This window comes from Trichechus manatus, unplaced genomic scaffold (genome assembly GCF_000243295.1).
Source record: "Trichechus manatus latirostris isolate Lorelei unplaced genomic scaffold, TriManLat1.0 scaffold00133, whole genome shotgun sequence".
Lineage (NCBI taxonomy): Eukaryota > Metazoa > Chordata > Mammalia > Sirenia > Trichechidae > Trichechus > Trichechus manatus.
Genome location: NW_004444069.1, coordinates 7,033,077 through 7,052,572, shown reverse-complemented (window position 1 = coordinate 7,052,572; position 19,496 = coordinate 7,033,077). Strand labels below are relative to the sequence as shown.

Genomic DNA, 19,496 nt, shown 5'->3' with positions numbered 1-19,496 from the left:
GGTAATATTGCTTTGCAGCAATAGATAACTAATACAACCCAAATGTCCAACAACTGATGAAGGAATTAACAAACTATGGCACATTCATACAATGGACTACTACTCAGTAATAAAAAGTAATAAATTACATGGATGAATTTCACAAACATTATTCTGAGCAAAAGAAGCCAGACACAAGAGTATATACAGTAGTTATGAATCCATTCATATGAAATTCTAGGAAAGACAAATATAATCTCCAGTGACAGAAAGCACTTCAGGTTTCCTGGGGCCAGAGGTGGGGATTCACTGGGAAGAGGCATAAAGGAACATTTAGGGGTGTTGGACTTGTTCTTTATCTTGATTGTAGTGGTGGTTACACAGTCATACAAATTTATCAAAACTCATCAAACTGACCACAACACACCTACTGGAATTCCACAATAAGGTTTTCAGCAACGAGGACTCTGTCACTCGATAAGGTATTAAAAATATTAGCAAAGTCACAAAGAAAGTGACAAATTTAGAAAAAGTTACCTTTACAATGGAGTAATCTGATAGATACCCCTCCTAACCAAGCAATCAAACTTATCATCCTCAATAAAACTGGCATCACATGCCTCCTGATGGGATTCACTGAGAGGATACAATGTTACCTATATAAAAGTCTCACAAAAATTGTTCAATTTGGGGCTAAACGTGAGGAAACAAATCAAACAAATCCAGAGAGTGGAACAGTCTACAAAACAAGCGGCCTGGACTTTCCAAACATGTCAATATCATGAAAAACCAAAAAAAGGCAGTTCAACTCACCAGAAATGCATGCATATGTTCACAAATAGATACGTACAAGTATTTTCACAGTAGCACTATTTGTAAATAACCAAAAATCTGAAACAACCTAAATGACCATTAAGAATAGCATGGATAAGCTGGTTGAATGGGCACGGGAAACCAGGCATGGAAAAGAGGAGTGCGCTGTCACAGTACAGGGAGAGCAATTAGGGTCACAAAACAATGTATGCATAAATTTTTGTATGAGAGACGAACGTGAATTGTAAACTTTCACTTAAAGTACAATAAAATAAAAATTTAAAAAATAGCGTGGATAAATAAATGGTTAAGTATGTTTATACAACGTAATGACTATGTATTATAGCAGTGACAATGAACTACCCATAACAGATGAATTTCATAAACATAATACTGAGTGAAAGAAGCCTAGTACACTTTATGATTCCATTTATATGAAGTTCAAACCACCCCAAATGTATCTATGCTAAGTCAGGATAGGGGTAACCTCTGGGGGATTGGGAAAGTGACTGGGAGGGACTTGAGGGGGCCTGAGGTCCTGACAATATTCTAGTTCTTGATCTGGATACTGGTTACACAAGTGTGTTCACTTTGTGAGAATTCAAGGTGTACAATTAGGATTTGTGCACTTCCTGGATATATGGTAAACCTGAGTAAAAAACAAAACAAAAAAAAGTCTAGGGAACCATTCTCGATTAAAGGCAACTAAAGAGACAAATCAATGCAATCTGGTTTCTTGACTGGATCTGATTTTTTTTAAATGGAGAAAATTTAAATGTAGACTGTATATTAGATCACATTATCGTATCAATACTAAATTTCTTGAGTGATAATGACATTGTGGTTATGTGGGGGAACAAGCTTACTTTTATGAGAGACAAGATGAAGTACTGTAGGACAAAATATCATGATGTCTGTAACTTATGTACAAATACTTCAAAAAAGATATATAAATAGACTGAAATAAAGCAAATGTGGCAAAATGTGAATAAACGGTGTATCTTGGTGAAGGTTTTTCCGGCAGTTTTACAGGAGTTCTCTATACTATTCTTTCCACATTTCTATAGGTTAGAAAATTTTCAAAATTAAGAGTTGAGGGGAAAATATCTTGTTTGAACTGCTATTTAAGAGTTCAATAGACTTCTAAAACTACATGTAGAGACTTGAGAAAGGAAACTAACACTTACTAAGCACTTATTATGTGCCAAAGATCCCTGGGTGTCAGAAATGGTTTGCTCTCAGCTACTAATCGAAAGGTTGGCAGTTCAAATCCACCCAGAGGCACTGCAAAAGAAAGGCCTGGCGATCTACCTCCGTAAGATTACAGCCATTGAAAACACTATGGAGCGCAGTTCTACTATGAAGCACACGGGGTTACCATGAGTAGGAATCAAATCAACGGCAACAGGTTTGGTGTTTTTTTTTTTTTTAATTATGTGCCAGATGGTCTTTACATCTGTGATTTCAGTCAACCTTCTAGGGTAATTATCATTACTCCCATTTTGTTGTGATTGTTAATTATCAACAAGTCAATTCAGATTGGTAGTCAACATACAAAAAATCATACCCTAAAAGCTGTTAAAATAGGACTTGAGTAAAGGTTTAGATCCATTTAAGTAAAAATCCAGTCTATTGAACAATATAACTAGTTGCTGTTGAGTCAATTCTGACTCATGGTAACCCCGTGTGTCAGAGTAGAACTGTGCTTCACAGGGGTTCTAATGGCTGGTTTTTTGGAAGCAGACTGCCAGGCCTTTCTTCTGAGGTACCTCTGGGTGTGCTCAAAACTCCAACCTTTCAGCTAGCAGCTGTTTGCACCACCCAGGAACTATTATTGAATAATAATAATAATAGTTAACACTCTGTGTCAGGCACTTTTACACATTTATGTAAGCATGTTTACATAAATTCACTCATTTAATCCTCAGAACCCTATGAGATAGGTACCACTATTATTCCTATTTTACAGATGGAGAAATTAAGGCCAGAAAAGTTAAGTAACTTGCCCAAGATTACACATCTGATAACAGTGGGCCTAGAATTCTAAGCCACAGAGACTGGCTTCAGAGTCTATGCTCTAAACTACCTATCAAGGGGAGAGAGGGCTGTTCACCCTTAATCTTTTGAAACCAGAGATTGATGCCACAAGGCCAATTAACTAGTTTTCTATGAGACAGAATACTGGCTCAGCTCCACAGGTTTGACCTATGCAGCTCTTCTCACATACAAACTAGGTTTGGGGGCTATATTATCCAAACAGTTCTTTCGATCCCATTCTACCAGGTTGATTAGGACTGAAAAATGAAACAAGCAAATGCTAAAGAGAACTGGTTCACTTAAAAAGTGTGCATTTGTTGCTCTACATTCTACCTTGGTGAGTAGCGTCTGGGGTCTTAAAAGCCTGTGAGCGGCCATCTAAGATACTCCACTGGTCTTATCCCTTCGGGAGCAAGGGAGAATGAAGAGAACAGGATACAACGAAAAGATTAGTCCAAAGGACTAATTGTCCACAGTTACCAAGACCTCCACTGGACTGAGTCCAGTACAGCTAGATGGTGCCCGGCTACCACCGCTGACTGCTCTGACCAGGATCACAATAGAGGGTTCTGGACAGAACTGGAGAAGGATGTAGAGCATAATTCTAACTCACAAAAAAAAAAAAAGACCAGATTTACTGGCCTAAAGGAGACTGGAGAAACCCCAAGAGTATGGCCCCCAGACACCCTTTTAGCTCAGTGGTGAAGTTACCTTCGAGGTTCACTGTTCAGCCTGGGAGTGGACAGCCCAGTAAAACCATGAGAGTAACGAGGTACAGGAGTCCAGTGATAAGGCCCAGAACGCAGAAGGGGAGTAAGAAGCTGATGATAGGGAACACAAAGTAGAGGAAGGATATTGTTGATGTGTTGTGAGATTGTTAACCATTGTCATAGGGCAACATTTGTAGTAACTGTTAAATGAGAGACTATTTTGTCCTGTAAGCCTTCATCTTAAGTGAGAATAACAGCACAATTAGAAGAGCGTAGTCAATGTCACTTAAATGTGTATGTAAAAAAAAATTTTTGAAATGGCGTATCTTTGGCTATGTGTATTTTCACCAAAAAAAAAAAAGTTGAGAATTTAGAGTGTTAAAATGTTGTGGGGTTGTTAACCAATGTCATAAAACAGCATGTGTGTTACTGTTACATGAGAAACTATCTGTTCTGTAAGCCTTCACCTGAAGTACAATAAAATATTAAAAAAAAAAAAAAAAAGTGTGCATTTGTTTGGGGGGCACTGAACTCAGCCTTGGAAACCCTATGGGGCAGTTCTACTCTGTCCTGTAGGGTTGTTATGAGTCAGAATCCACTAGACAATGTTCTTGTTTTGGGGCGGGGGTGGGTTGACTTTACCTTAATGGTGGTGGAATAATTTGGAAAAGGGTAGTGATAATGGGGGCACAAAAAGAAAAATGTAATCAATGTCCCTGCATTGTAAATGAGGAAGCTGTTGTATTGGCAGTTGTTTTGGTGTGTATAAACTGTCACCAAAACAAAAACAGAGAAAAAAGAAGTGTGCTTTTGCAGGTTATTGTTAGACATTGATAGAATTTCAACGGAGAACTCACGGAAAGTTCAAGTGTTTCCCCCAGGCTGCCAGCATATTCTGATGCAATACCATCTCTACCAGCTTTGGAAAGGAGGGCAAAGGAGAAGCAGAGCTGAAAACCAAATAAGTGCTGGCCAAGCCCCTTTAAAGGGGCTTAGGTCCTTTTCAACATGAACAGAGAGGACAACGGCCAGAACCAAAGGAATCCTTGGGCACTGCAATGACTCCAAGTGGCAAGACTTTTAACAACTTTCATAGCACTGGCAAATGAAATGCCCTAAAGTTACCTTTCAATCGTAGCCTGTGGGTGTTCCTAGCACATAACAGTTTAGAGTAGCCCAGAATCTGAAAGGCCTCAGCATTTCGGCAAACTTAGTGGGGTAAGGCAAGAAAGGAGGGCCCCTTCTCTAAAGACACTTTCCAAACTCCAGAACTTCTGACAGTGAAAAGACCAGAGTCAGCCCTAGTTATTTTCCACGTGTTACAATACAGGTATCTTCTTCCTGGCCTGGGGCACACACTGAATCCTTTAAGTGCAGTTCCTGAAATAGGCTCATCATGAAAAATAAGACTGTAAGAAACACCTGCTGGTGTTCTTCTGCCTAGGAAGGAAGTGATACAAAAGTAAGCTGCTGAAAACTTTTAAAGATGTTTTAAGGAAGTAAAAGATGAATGATCAGGTCCCAGGTTGCAACCATTTTCTTAATCCTCTAACTAAATCTACACAATGTATGGCTGACTAGACAGACCTGGCTTCAAAACCAGACTCAGTCAAGGGCATGCTTTTAGGCAAGTGACAAAACCTTAGAATACATGTCTGCAAAATGAGGGTTAATTGTCTTCGTAAAGGTTGTAATGGGCATTAAACGAGGTAATAAACCTAAATTGTGTTCAGCGTGATAGCACACACTTGGTAAATGTAAGGTACCTCTTATCCCTTTCCTCCTCAACTCACCTCAACCCACCTCACCTATGGACTACATAAATCCCTTCAGAGGCCTCATCATCCACTGCTTGCTAAAAGCAGATGCATAAGCGTGAACACTGCTCCTCACAGTCCCCTTACTGGACTGGGATCTGTGGGTGAAAGGCTAGAGTGGAACTCCCGGCCGAGAATGCCAAATCCAAGGAAGTGATGATAGCTTGGGGGCGTCTGTTGTTTACAGTGCGTCCGCTTCCTCTCAACGCAGAGAGGGTCCAAGTACAGTCCCAATCCTCCAACTTGGAGAAGGGAGCGAAAGGTGACTAAAGACGAAAAAGCTGGCAGCGGGGCAACCCCGGGACGCTGAGGCTGTGAGGGAGTGGGAATCCTGATGGAGTCAGGCCCCTCCCCAGAGGGGACAGCCTGAAGCGATCGAGCCTCTCACCCCCACTGCTCAAGCAGGGGCCCTCGCAGCTCAAGGTTGGGGGATTCACAAGGGTTCCGCCACTGCCCCCAAGCTCAAGTAGGGCCGGAGGGGCCGGCAGGCGGGAAGTGGGGACCCGCGGACGCGGCCGAACTCCCGAACCCAGGCACGGGAATGTGGTCAAAGAGGGGTCACAGGGAGAGGGACCGGGCGGGGAGGATCCGAGGAGGGGCGGGGTTCGGGAGGGGACAAGAGATCGGGGCCTCCAGTTTCGGAAGCTGGGGGTCCCCACCTGCCTCCCGGCAGCATGCCGAGCGCCCCCTCCAGCCGACGTCCCCGCCCCCACAGCGGGGCAGTCCGGCTCCCCTTACCTGGCTCGGCTGCTCAGCCTGCTCCGAGGACGCCATCTTTCCGAGGCCTGACTAATCTATCGCCGCTGGGCGAGGCTTCTCCCAAACACCTTCGCTCTCGCTCTCCCACCCAGACTAAAGTAGCCGGAAGTAGCCGGAACTGAGCCGGTCGATGGGGAACAAAAAGGGGAGCAGGGGAACTTGGGTGTGCGGGTCACCTCGCACAATTTCCACTAGGTTTCTGCTTTACAGGAAGATCTGAAGTCTATCCTTTTTGTATTGTTGAATAATATGTATATTATTCTTTTTTTTCCCTTTTTTTTTTTCCCTCGGTAAATAACATGTTTATTTCTTCCTCACAAAAAGTTTAAAGATTAGAGGTAGAGGAGTAAAACCCTGCTCCACATATTCTTAGACCCTGGCTCTTTCCATCTCATAATTATCCGTGTTCACTGCAGTACTCCCAAGATTGCCCTGAGAGACTCTGTTCCATTCTGACAAGGCACAGGAGACCATGAAAGATATTGAGCGGTGTATTTCACAGGATTTGTTTGTCACTGACGTCCACTTTCCACTAGCTATTGTTGTTGTTCTTAGGTGCTGTCAAGTTGGTTCCAACTCATATATGTGTATTATTCTAATTGAATTAAATCTCTGCCCATCCCTACAGTGCCTTGAGCATATGTAGTGACTCGCTAAGTATTTAATAAATGCATGAATGGGATGAAACTTGAAAGTTAAATTTTAGTACCATTTATTGAGTGCCTACTATTTCCCAAGAACTTTGTTACGTGCCGGAAATAAATGCAAGACCCAATCACTGCTCCCAAGCCCAGGCACGCACACACACACACACACACACACACACCACACATACACAAACATTTTGCAGCATCGATATGCAAGAACTTCGATAAAGTGATAGGACTATTGGTGGTGGAACACAGAAGAGGGAGACTTTGCGGGGGAAGAGGGGAGGCTTCCACTAACCGTTATTACTTTATAGTGGTCAAGTTATTAGATTTAAAACTGTGACATTAAGTATTTGAAAAGCCAAGTGTACGTTAGAATTATTGGTCTGCTCATATTGTAGTTATGTTTTGATCAATTATAGAGTACTCATAAGGATGGTGTGGTGTGCGTCAGGGTTGTATCCTTTCACCATACTTACTCGATCTGTATGCCGAGCAAATAATCTGAGAAGATGGACTATGTGAAGAAGAACGTAAGAACACAGCATCAGGATTGGAGGAAGACTCATTAACAACCTCCGATAAACAGATGACACAACCTTGCTTGCTGAAAGCAAGAGGACTTGAAGCACTAAGTGAACTGATGAATATCAAAGACTACAGCCTTCAGTATGGATTACACCTCAACATAAAGAAAACAAAAATCCTCACAACTGAACCAATAAGCGACATCATAATAAACGGAGAAAAGACTGAAGTTGTCCAGGATTTCATTTAACTTGGATCCACAATCAACGCCCATGGAAGCAGCAGTCAAGAAATCAAATGACTTATTGCATTGGGCAAATGTACTGTAAAAGATCTCTTTAAAATGTTGAAAAGCAAAGATATCACTTTGAGGACTAAGGTGCACCTCACCCAACCCATAGTATTTTCAGTTGCCTCATATGCATGCCAAAGCTGGACAATAAATAAGGAAGACCAAAAATGAATTGATGCCTTTGAATTATGGTGTTGGTGAAGAATATTAAATATACCATGGACCACCAAAAGAACAAACAAATCTGTCTTGGAAGAAGTACAGCCAGAGTGCTCCTTAGAAGTGAGAATGGCGAGACTTTGTCTCACATACTTTGGACATGTTATCAGGAGGGATCAGTCCCTGGAGAAGGACATCGTGCTTGGTAAAGTAGAGAGTCAGTGAAAGAGAGGAAGACCCTCAAATAGATGGATTGACACAGTGGCTGCAACAATGGGCTCAAGCATAGCAAGGAATGTGAGGATGGCACAGGACCAGGCAGTGTTTTGTTCTGTTGTACCTAGGGTTGCTATGAGTCGGAACCAACTTGGCGACACCTAACAACAACATAAGGGTACTCATAAGAACAGCATCAGGATTGGAGGAAGATTCATTAACAAGCTGCAATATGTAGATGACACATCTTGCTTCCCAAAAATGAAGACAACGTGAAGCACTTACTGATGAAAGTCTAAGATTACAGCCTTCAGTATGGATTATGCCTGAACGAGAAGAAAACGAAAATCCTTACATGTAGACCAATAAACGGTCCCCTGGGTGGCGCAAATAATTAAGCGCTTGACTACTAGCTGAAAGGCTGGCAGTTTGAACCCACCCAGAGGTGCCTTGAAAGACAGGCCTAGCAATCTGCTTCCAAAAGGTTGCAGCCTTGAAAACCCTATGGAGCAATTCTACTCTGCACACATGGGGTCGCTGTGGAGCTGGAATCAACTCAATGGCAACTAACAACAGACCAAGAAATAACACCATAATAAATGAAGAAGAAATTGAAGTTGTCAATGATTTCATTCTACTTGGATAAACAATCAACATCCATGAAAGTAGCAGTCAAAAAATCAAATGATGTATACGTATTGCGTTGGGCAAATCTGCTGCAAAAGATCTCTTTAAAGTTTTAAAAACCAAAGATGTCACTTTGGTAACTAAGGTGCACCTGACCCAACCCATGGTCTTTTCAATCGCCCCACATGCATGTGAAAGTTGGACAGAGAAAAAGGAAGACAGAAGCAGAATTGATGCATTCAAATTGTGGTGTTAGTGAAGAATACTATATTGAATACACAGTGGACTGCCAGAAGAACGAACAAAGCAGTCTTACAAGAAATACAACCAGAAAGCTCCTTAGAAGCGAGGATGGTGAGATTTCATCTTGCTTACTTTTGACATGTCATCAGAAGGGACCAATCACTAGTAAAGGATGTTATGGTTGATAAAGAGGAGGGTGGGTGAAGATGAGGGATGCCCTCGGTGAGACGGATTGACACAGTGGCTGAGACAATGGACTCAAACATACCAATGATCATGAAGAGGGCACAGGACTGGGTAATGTTTTGTTCTGTTGTATATAAGGTCACCATGAGTCGAAGCTGACTTGGCAGCAACTAAATAACATAAAGGTTGCCTCAACTGACAATCCCCCTACAAAACACTGTTTTAAATGCCTATACTTTTCTTATGAGATAATATCTATTTACTCACCCAAGTTTTTACAAACAAAATATGAAAGAGACAGACCCATGTTCTTTACATAAAATGCCTCCTCCCTTTTTAAGCGAGGAACTTTTTTGATAAAGTTTTTCTTTAATTATTCAAATTGTAAATGTTAGTTCTCAAGGGGGGAAAATAAACCAGATGTTTCCATAAGTTGTAGTATTAGAACAAAGATGAATATATTGCCAAGCAGCATCTGGAGAATCTCAAACAGTGCTGTGGTTTGCATTTCCCCTTTGCTCTCTGATTTCTTTGCAACCTTAATGTTTAATCTTTTTATTTAAGCGTTTTGTTCCGAGGACCCAAACCCAATTTGCACAGCTAAAGCAGAAAATCAAATGGGTGGAAATGTGCCAGTATCTTATGTTACTTTGTTGTGTGTTTCAGGGAGACTGAAAACTACACTCATTAATTTTTAAAACTGACTTCTTTCAAATCAGTCTGAAGGTTGGAACATCTTACAGATCTTTTCAGGCTAGAAAGGGAAAATCAATTACACAGTGCAATGACCAACTGTCTTATTTATGTACGGTGGCACAGTGGTTAAGAACTTGGCTGCTAACCAGAAGGTCAGCAGTTCGAATCCACCATCTGCTCCTTGGAAACCCTATGGGGCAGTTCTACTCTGTCTTGTAGGGTCACTATGAGTCGGAATCAACTCCATGGCAATGGGTTTTTGGTTTGATATATGCAAATAAGAGTACTCTAAAAATCCAAGGGATTACACATGCGTGTATTTCATAATGGAAACCCTGGTGGCATAGTGGTTAAAAGCTACAGCTGCTAACCAAAAGATCGGCAGTTAGAATCCACCGGGCGCTCCTTGAAACTCTATGAGGCAGTTCTACTCTGTTCTATGGAGTGGCTATGAGTCTGAATCGACTAGATGGCAGTGGGTTTGGGTTTTTTTTTGTTTTTGTACTTCATAATGCAGAATAAATCCCTATTGGCCTCATTTGTGAACGTGCAATTGCAACTCCGAAATACAAGGTTGAAGCAAACACCTGTTGGGGCTTAACGCGTCACTTAAGGGTCCGCTTTGGAAGGAGAAACTACCACTCCCGGCATGCCCCGGGACCACACGTGATCAGAGGAGGCTAGAACTACATCTCCCGGCGTGCCTCGGTCCCACGAGTAATTTGAGGGGAAGAGAACTACATCTCCCGGCATGCCGCAGGTGTTGAGGGGGTGTGGGGGACCGCCGCACCCAGCTTCTCTGGCTTTACCCAGTCCTTCAGGTCGCACACCTTGAGGAGGATGGAGGTGACCGAGGGTGCCGGGGCTCCTAAACCCGGCGAGATGCGGGCACTGAAGCCATGTCTGCTGCGCCGCAACCACAGCCGTGAACTTCATGGCGTGGCGGTCTCCTGCCTCGAGGAGCTGAGGAGCAAGGGTTGGTACTGGACCCGGGCAGGGGACTGGGGAGGGACTGGGCCGGAGAGGAAGTCGGGCGGGGGCAGGTAGGGGTTCAAGGGGCGACTTGGGGAGACTTACAGCGCAGGTGGAGACTTGGGAAACGGCACTGAAATGACTCCCGTGGGTATAGCGCTTTACAGGTTTCGAAGCCTGTCATTGTCGTTTACAGGCGCTGAAAGTTTATCTCGTGTGCGACTCTTAAATGTGGAAAAGTAGGCGGCAATAAATACGCAAATTAAGAGGCTCGGCTTCGGTGTCTTGCCTAAAATTATACTGATTTCGGAACATATGCAGCCCGGTGTATTCCTATCACTGTAGATCGTTAAAATGGTACTGGGGGCCCCCGGCTAAGCCGCCAGGAGGCGGATTTTCACCATCAGCTCCGACAGGTACCTGTACCGGAAAGAGGGAGCGGCTTCTGACTGTCCTAGAAGTCCAGACAAAGGAACAGTGTTGGGTGTTGTGGGTGACTGAGATGATAGAAGTTCTGAGCCCTAGCCCCATGTTGTTACTGGCTGCTTGACCTCGCACTAGCATCTCTCGACCCTCGGTTTTCTCATTGGAAAAGTGGGTATAATAGTTCCGATGCTGCTTCCCAGGATTGTTAGCACTCTCAACAAGAGCTGATATACTGAGATGATATATTCAGATGACTTCCAGATGTTATTAGCCATATATGGTTAAACAAGTGAGCTATCCCCAGCCATGTATTCACCGTGTGTCAGTACAGTGATTCCTCTCAGAGTTACTTAAGCTCCAACTGGTTATCATAGAAGTCGTTGAGCGACTTAGGAGCAGCCAAAGCAATACACATGCTCTGTTGACTTGGCTTTTGCTGTGTATTTATTTTCTGGCATTAGGTTACTTAAGTTTGTGAGTTTTTTTTCAAGTCACTGAAAAATGCTTTGCTCTGGATGTACTTGGTGCAGAGGCTTGTGTAAGTGCTTGTGTTCTGTGGAGCTCAGCCTATGCAAGGCTTACTGTTCTATCATTATTTGGGTGGTAGACAACGTTCCCTAAAGATACTTGTAGACTCTTTGCTACTTCTGCTTATTTCCGTCTCATTGCCATCACTAAATGGGATGGTACAGAGCTGCCTTGGGGAAAGCCTCTGGTGCAGTGATAAAAAAGATGAAAAGCTACTGATACAGACGTCTCTTTCTCTTATGCTTTCCTATAGGTTAGAAAGGTTGCAAAGAAAGACACTACAAAGAACAAAAAGCATTTCTTTTTTTTTTTTACATTTGACATACCAGAGAATTTAAGATGGCTACTCAATAAATGGAAAAAAAGACTACTCATTCACAAAGAATCAAACCAGATTTTGGTATATTTTGCTGTTCACTCAAAGACTTGAGTGCCTCTTGTGTGTGGTGTATAATAGCTGTAGAAAACACATTTCCAGGAGCAAGACTGGATTTAAATCCCAGCTCTGCCACTTACTAGCTTGGGCAAGTTACTTAACCTGTATGAGCCTTGGTTTTTTTATTAGTAAAATGGGAATGATAATAGTACCTACCATATAGGATTGTCTTAAGGATTAAATATGGTAGATGAAAAGCACTTAGAACAGTGCCAGGCCCATGTTAAGTGCTATGTCAGTGTCAGTAGTTGTGGTTGTCAGTAGTTATAATTTCCTTATGGATATGAATTTGCTCTTTGGATCTTGAATTCTCTAAAAGGCAGAATTTTTTAGTTGCCAAATATTTTATCCCGTTCAGCTTATGACACTCTGGCCATTGATAAGTCCCTGGCACCAGTCACCCTGGTCCTGGCAGAGGATGGCACCATAGTGGATGATGACGATTACTTCTTGTGTCTGCCTTCCAACACTAAATTCGTGGCATTGGCCAGTAATGAGAAGTGGACATACAACAATTCAGGTAAGAAACACTGGCCATATCTAAAAAGGCCTGTGTGACACAACATCCATCACCATTAACTTTACTGCACAGCCAGCTGGTTGCTATTTTTGTGGCTGTTCAAGCGTTTATGCAGCAAACACTTTCTGAGCTCTTTCTGTGTGCCAGACGTGGTATTAAGTCCTAGGGATAAAGGTGAGTGAGACCTAGGCCGCGTTCTCAAGTAATTCACAGACCAACAGCAGCTAAAATGCATCATGGCAGAGAGATCAGTACTGCAGGCTGAAGTCAGGCTGCCTGGGTCTGAATCCTGGCTCTGTTTATTAGCCAGTGACCTTGGGCACATTACATAACCTTTCAGTGCCCTATTGAGATAATAATTATAGTACCTATCTCATCGGATTGTAAGGATAATATAACACTATATATATACACACCAGGGTTCCTCAACCTTGATCCTTTTAACATTTTGGGCGGGATAATTCTTTGTTGGGGGGAACTGTCCTTTGCATTGTAGGATGTTTAGCAGCATCTCTGGCCTCTACCCATTAGATGCCAGTAGCACCCTCTTCCCTAGTTGTGACAAACAAAAGTGTTTCCAGGCTTTGCCAAGTGTCTCCTGGGGGGCAAAATGGCTCCCAGTTGAGAACCACTAATATAAACCATTTAGATGTTACCTAGCACACAGTAAGGGATCAATAAATGTTATTTCAGCAGCAGCATCATCACTACATCCATCACATTGAAGGATGAAAGGCTAAAGAAGTATCCTGAGGGAAATGCCTCTACCACTAAATTGAGGAAATTGCCCTTTGGCAAAGCCCCTACCAGCCGCCGTTGTACTTGAGCCCAAGAGAGGGCAAACAATGGCTGCAGCCCTCCCCCCCACCCCATTATGGATAGGATTAATTCCGAAGCCCAGGAGAAGAGCTGGTGAGATTGAATATTTTTGAAAATGGTAACACACCTAGAAACACAAAACTAACCAAAAAGGAAGTGTGATAGGATCCTGGGCATGCATGACTGTACTTTGGGTTTAATGGCTTCTTCCCACAGAAGAATGCAGAGTGGTTTCATGTGGAAATAAATTGAAGATGGAAGAAGAGGGAAAATTAAGGTCCTAGATGGGGACTGGCTTTCCTCTGAATCTTTGAGAAAAAGTATTTCTTCCATCACTGAAATCACTCTGTGTGGCCAAGCAGGGGCATGTGCAGACATCCTGAAGATGGTGTGTGTGTTTGGGGCAGCGGTGAAAGCGGCATTTCTAGGTACTATGAGTGTGACTGGTGTTTTCTCCCATTTATCAGATGGAGGTACAGCTTGGATTTCCCAAGAGTCCTTTGATGTAGATGAAACAGACAGCGGGGCAGGACTGAAGTGGAAGAATGTGGCCAGGCAGCTAAAAGAAGATCTTTCCAGTATCATCCTCCTATCAGAGAAGGACCTCCAGGTAAGCCACCTCTTCCACCTACAGCAGCGTTCATCCCCCTCTGCAGTGGATCTTGCCATGATAATTTCATTTCTCTTAATTGTTAATTGTTCTGTAATTCTCAAATTACAACTAAGAGTCTTCATTTTATAGTTCTTGCTTTGACCCAGAATAGTAATTTTTTTAACCCTCACCCTGTGTCATAATCACCTTTTTAAAAATACAGATGACCAGGCCCCACCTTAGCCTTAATAAGGTGAACTCAAGGGCCCGAAGGTGTACTGCTTAGGGATATGGAGTAGGCTGTGGAGTTGGAGTAGCTGGATTCAAATCTCAGGTCCATCCATATGACTTTGAGCCAGTAACCTAACTTCTCTACTTAAATTTCCTCTTCGGTAAAAATTGGGATGAAAATAGTATGCGTTAATTCAAAAAATATGTATTGAGCCCCTTCCCTGAGCCTGGCGTGGTTCTGTGCTCTGGGGATATGGTGGTGAACAAGCCAGACAAGGAAACTTGCTCTAGTAGAACTCGCATTCTGCTGGGAGGCCGACAGCAAGCAAGCGTTTCAGACAGGGAGGTGTACAGAGAGTGACAGCGGGGGCTACTCTAGTTTGTAGATCAAGGAAGGCCTCTAAGGGGATGTAATTGTTTTTTAAATTTATATCCTATTTGTTTGTTTTTAATAGACTTCTTTTAGAGCAGTTTAGGTTTACAGAAAAACTGTGCAGAGTTCCCATATATGCCCTCTCCCTCCGGCACACAGTTTCTCTTATTATTAACATCTTGCATTCCTGTGGTACCTTTGCTACAGCTGAACCAATCTTGATACATGATTATTAACTAAAGTTCATAGTTTATATTAGGGTTCACTCTTTGTGTCGTATAGTCCTATGGGTTTTGACAAATGCATAATATCATGTGTCCACCACCAGAGAATCATATAGAATACTTTTAGTATTTATTTTTTAATAAAAAACCGATTGTCGTCGAGTCAATTCCGACTCATAGCGACCCTATATGACAGAGTAGAACTGCCCCATAGGGTTTCTAAGGAGCGGCTGGTGGATTCAGACTACCAAACTTTTGGTTAGTAGCCAAACACTTAACTACTGCGCCACCAGGGATGCATTTATGTGGTTCAAAATCTAAGAGGTGCAAAAGGAAATACAGGTAGCCAAAAAGTGGAAACCACTCAAATATCTATCAGTTGATGAATGGATAAATAAAATTGGTGTATATATACAATGGAATATTATTCAGCCATAAAAAGCAATAAACTACTAATTAATATATGCTACAACATAAATGAACCTTAAAAACATTATGCTAAGTGAAAGAAGCCAGTCACAAAAGGCCATCATTGTCTGATTACACTTATATGAAATGTCCAGAATAGTTAAGTCCATTGAGACAGAGAGTAGATTAGTGTTTGCCAGGGCCTGGGGAGAATGGGGAGTGACTGCTTAATGGGTTCAGGGTCTCCTTTTGGGGTGATTAAAATATTTTGGAACTAGACAGAGGTGATAGTTGCACAATGTTGTGAGTTTAGAACCACTGCACAACAATTTCAGCAGTTAGATCTTTTTCTTAAAAAGGCTGTTTATCATCTAATAGTGTATATGCAAAAAGATTGAGCCTTTTAAAAAATTATTATTCTAGCAGATTTAGGATATAACAAGTCAGGTCTCCCTCACTTTACAGACTGAACATGTTATTTAAAAACAGGATATATGGAACAGAACCTCAAATTCCTTTTTTTTAAAAAAAAAAACAGACTTAATGGATCAGTTGAGACTAGAGGACTTCTCAAGACTATTGCCCTTAGATACTCTTGAAACCTTGAACTGAAGCTAACCCCCAGGTCACCTTTTAGCTAAAATAACACATTGACTCCCAAAACAAAGTATCACTGAGTACTGTGCGCCTTTAAAAAATCACCTGTATGAGACTAAATGGTCAATAATTACTTTAAAACAAAGATGAGAATGCAAGGGGGCAGGGAAACTAGATTATGGAAACAGAACAACCAGAACAGAAATAATGAGAATGTTCATGCATTATAAAGAATGTAACCAGTGTCACAGTTTGTGTAGAAATTGTTGAATGGGAACCTAAACTGCTTTGTAAGACCTTCACCAAAAGACAATAAAATATTATTTTTAAAAAACTGGGTATAAGTGACACTTTAAAAATAGAAACTTAAAATGCTTTAGGGTTTGATTTTTCTATATAAACATGTGTAACAAAAAATGTTTAAGGTTAAAAGTATTAGAGGAATTTTTGCTTAAAACAACCTCATATTGATTCATTGTGTCATACACCTTCTCCATTTTATCCTATACAACTGAATTTTTTAATATCATAGTTTTTTTTTTAATGTGACACTAAGGCATCGTTTTCCTAATTTTTTCACTAGAAAAAATACATGCCTCTCTCTTGACTCTCAGCCAGTCATATTTGGTAACTTTGGGAAGTAGATTAAATGAGCCTCTGAAATTGATGTATTTGAGAGATAGAGTGCCACATTTAGGATGTACTTTTAGATTTCTTAGAGTCCCTGTTTCTTTATTAGGTGCTCATCGATGTCCCATGTTCAGACCTGGCTCAGGAACTCAGCCAAAGCTGTGCTGCAGTGCAGGGTCTCCAGAACACCCTCCAGCAGGTGCTTGACCAGAGAGAGGAAGCCCGCCAGTCCAGGCAACTCCTGGAGCTTTATCTACGGGCTTTGGAGAAGGAGGGCAGCATCTTGTCAAAGCAGGAAGGTAGGACTCTTTTGGTGGGGGCGTTACAGTGAGAACCAAGTGTTTATAGAGTGTTTCCTTGAAAAGGAACAAAATGTTTACAATGCAGTCAAAAACTCTGAAGCCACAGCTGCCAGGATCTTGAAATGACATGTTTATCCCTTGCCTGACTGATTACTCTGGATGGTTCTTTATGTAGCTGACTGATGACACAGTGTGCTAATCTCCATCTCATGCCTGCTTTGCAGAGTCCAAACCTGCGTTTGTTGAAGAGGTGGATGCAGCTGACATGGGTACTAGCAGAGAGACGTTCTCCAGAATTGCACTCACAAGCCAGATCCTTACTGCACTGAAGGAAAAGCCTGCTCCAGAACTGAGCTTATCCAGTCAGGATTTGGAGGTAGGTGAGAACCAGGGACACTGAGCTGCAGAAATGATATGCTCTAGAGATGGAGTATTACAGTGCAGAGGCTGCTAGGGGATTGTTTTTTTTCACCTCTGCAGACCATGAATCTTAGCTGCCAATTCACCTATTATGTGCCAAAGCATTTAAAAACATCTCGTTTAACCTAATTCTAAATAGCTTTTTAAAATATGCACTTCCTCAGCTCATCAAGCATTATCCTCTGGTCCAGCGTTGGTAGTGGAGTGACTGAACCTGACAGGAAGGCGTAGCTGGTCTCAGGCTTCTGAGATGGCTTCTGGTTCTATCAGTGGTTGAAGAAGATCCATAGTAAATCCTGAGGCACGTAAAGTAACACCCTTTGAGGGGGTCACCTTGTGCTGGCTGAGATGGGGGAACTTGAAACTTGATGAAGGGAACCCATCAGGATGGGTGCTACCATATTTCTTATTGTTTGTCCTCTTCCCTGTCTGTCCCCAAGTACCTTCCCATTGTACATAAAAAGGAAGGAAATTGACTTAAGCTTGGCTAAATTTCCTGTAGGTGGGAGACTTTAGAGTTGCTCCAAGTAGTTTTTTTTCTGAAGACCCTTTCATGTTGTATGGTAAGGCGTGTGACAATTTAATATGAAACAAACCTGGTGGTGGCATTTCAGCATAAAGACATAGCATAAACCGATGTTGCCAAATCCTGCTCTCATAAGGAAAGGCAGTAGGGGAGCAGATGGGGATAGTGGAAGGAGTGGTTTATCAATGATTCCTATTCTTGCTGCAGTTGGTTACGAAGGAAGACCCCAAAGTATTGGCCGTTGCTTTGAACTGGGACAAAAGGAAAACTGAAACTGTTCAACAAGCCTGTGAGCAGGAGCTCAGCCTGCGTCTACAGCAGGTACAGAGCTTGCGCTCTCTCAGGAGTATTTCAGCAAAGAAGACTTCACTGCCTGGAGAACTGCAGAATCCTAAACGAGCCAAGCCAGACTCCACCTAGCTACAGCTACAAGGAAAACCCTGTGGCCTGTTTTTTTGTTATCAGTAAATACCTTCAGCCTGATTCATTGACACCTACGTACTACTCTATACCCTGCCTCAGGCTGGAAGGCTGGCTTTTTGTCCCTCCAGAAAAGCCATTACACATCTCAACATATGCCCTTCCACCTATTTTGAATGATATACTGTAGCTGCACTAGCCAGATCCCATTTCCTTTGATTACATGTTTTTATGCTGTCTGTTTAAAAGTCACTAAACGGCAGTAAAAAGGAATTGTCATATTTCGGACACATTGTCCTTGTTCTGGAGCCCTGGTAGTACAGTGGTTAAGAGTTCAGCTGCTAACCAAAAGGTCAGCAGTTCGAATCCACCAGCCACTCCTTGGAGACCCTATGGGGCAGTTCTGTCCTGTAGGGTTGCTATGAGTCGCAATCAACTTGACAGCAACAGGTTTGGGGATTTTTTGGTCTTTGTTCTAAAGGAGTCCCTGGGCAGCACAAATGGTTATCATGCTCAGCTGCTGACCAAAAGGCTAGAGGTTTGAGTCCACCCAGAGGCATCCTGGAAGAAAGGCCTGGTGATCTACTTTTGAAACCCCTGTGGAGCACTGTTCTACTCTGACACACATGAGGTTGCCATGAGTTGGAGTCAACCTGACAGCAATTGGTTACTGGTTGTCCTTCTAAAGATAGAATTGCCAAATTATAAACACAAATAATGGTAGAGAAGGTGATAAGTAGAGTGTTGATTATGGCTGAAAACTTGTTTCTCAAGTTAATGAATATTTTTGTTTGTTTAAAGGCACATTAAGTTTGCAGACCATAGGGACATACTACAGATAGCATAATTCACCATTTCTAATATCTAACTCAGTATTGTGAAATTAGATCTGTTACCACTGTGAAACTTTTCAGTTTTCTAATATGTTTTATCAGCGGGGGGTATAAAGGTCATTAAATTCCATTTCTATGCGATATGACTCCAAGCAGAGCACTTCCGGTTTGTATACCTCCTGGTTCTGTACAGACTGGTTCTTCAGGTTTTGTAATCCATCGTATAGTCTCCTTGCAGGGAAAAGATGGTTAATTGTCATTGACTTCTTTCAAGCAGGCTTAGAGAAAAATGGAATTTTTCTATTTTTAAGAAATATATGGCTGGTTAGAGATATATGGCTGGTTATTAAGTAAAGAAATATAACAGGAAGTCCTAGGGTGGAGTGGGAGGGTGGGTACAGAAACAATTAAACAGAACAAAAAGGACTGCTCTGTGATCTTCAAGGAGGGCTGAGATCTATTTGACATCCTTACTAATGCCTTAAACCATTGGTTCTCACCCTGTTAGCCCCAACATTTCCTATTTT

General features: G+C 42.1%; 2 protein-coding genes across 4 annotated transcripts in view; one reads left to right on the top strand and one right to left on the bottom strand.

Moving 5' to 3' along the window:
* Positions 1–6,321, bottom strand: part of PEX14 (peroxisomal biogenesis factor 14) — a 148,524-nt gene extending 142,203 nt beyond the window's left edge. For both annotated transcript variants that reach the window (XM_023739413.1, XM_004385158.2), the window contains exon 1: positions 6,095–6,321. In XM_023739413.1, coding sequence (XP_023595181.1) covers positions 6,095–6,130 — 36 coding nt within the window. In that variant the 5' untranslated portion in view covers positions 6,131–6,321. The remainder of the gene's footprint in view (positions 1–6,094) is intronic.
* Positions 6,322–10,463: 4,142 nt separating this feature from the next.
* On the top strand, positions 10,464–18,535 carry DFFA (DNA fragmentation factor subunit alpha). Of its 2 annotated transcripts, none has more exons than XM_004385157.3 (6): positions 10,464–10,688; positions 12,433–12,594; positions 13,881–14,023; positions 16,578–16,767; positions 16,995–17,146; positions 17,924–18,535. In XM_004385157.3, the coding sequence occupies exons 1-6, from the start codon at positions 10,553–10,555 to the stop codon at positions 18,134–18,136; spliced, it is 996 nt and encodes a 331-aa protein (XP_004385214.1). In that variant the 5' UTR covers positions 10,464–10,552; the 3' UTR covers positions 18,137–18,535. The 2 variants fall into 2 exon arrangements, with proteins under 2 accessions (XP_004385214.1, XP_023595180.1); XM_023739412.1 differs by lacking the exon at positions 17,924–18,535 and adding an exon at positions 17,355–17,905.
* Positions 18,536–19,496: the final 961 nt, after the last annotated feature.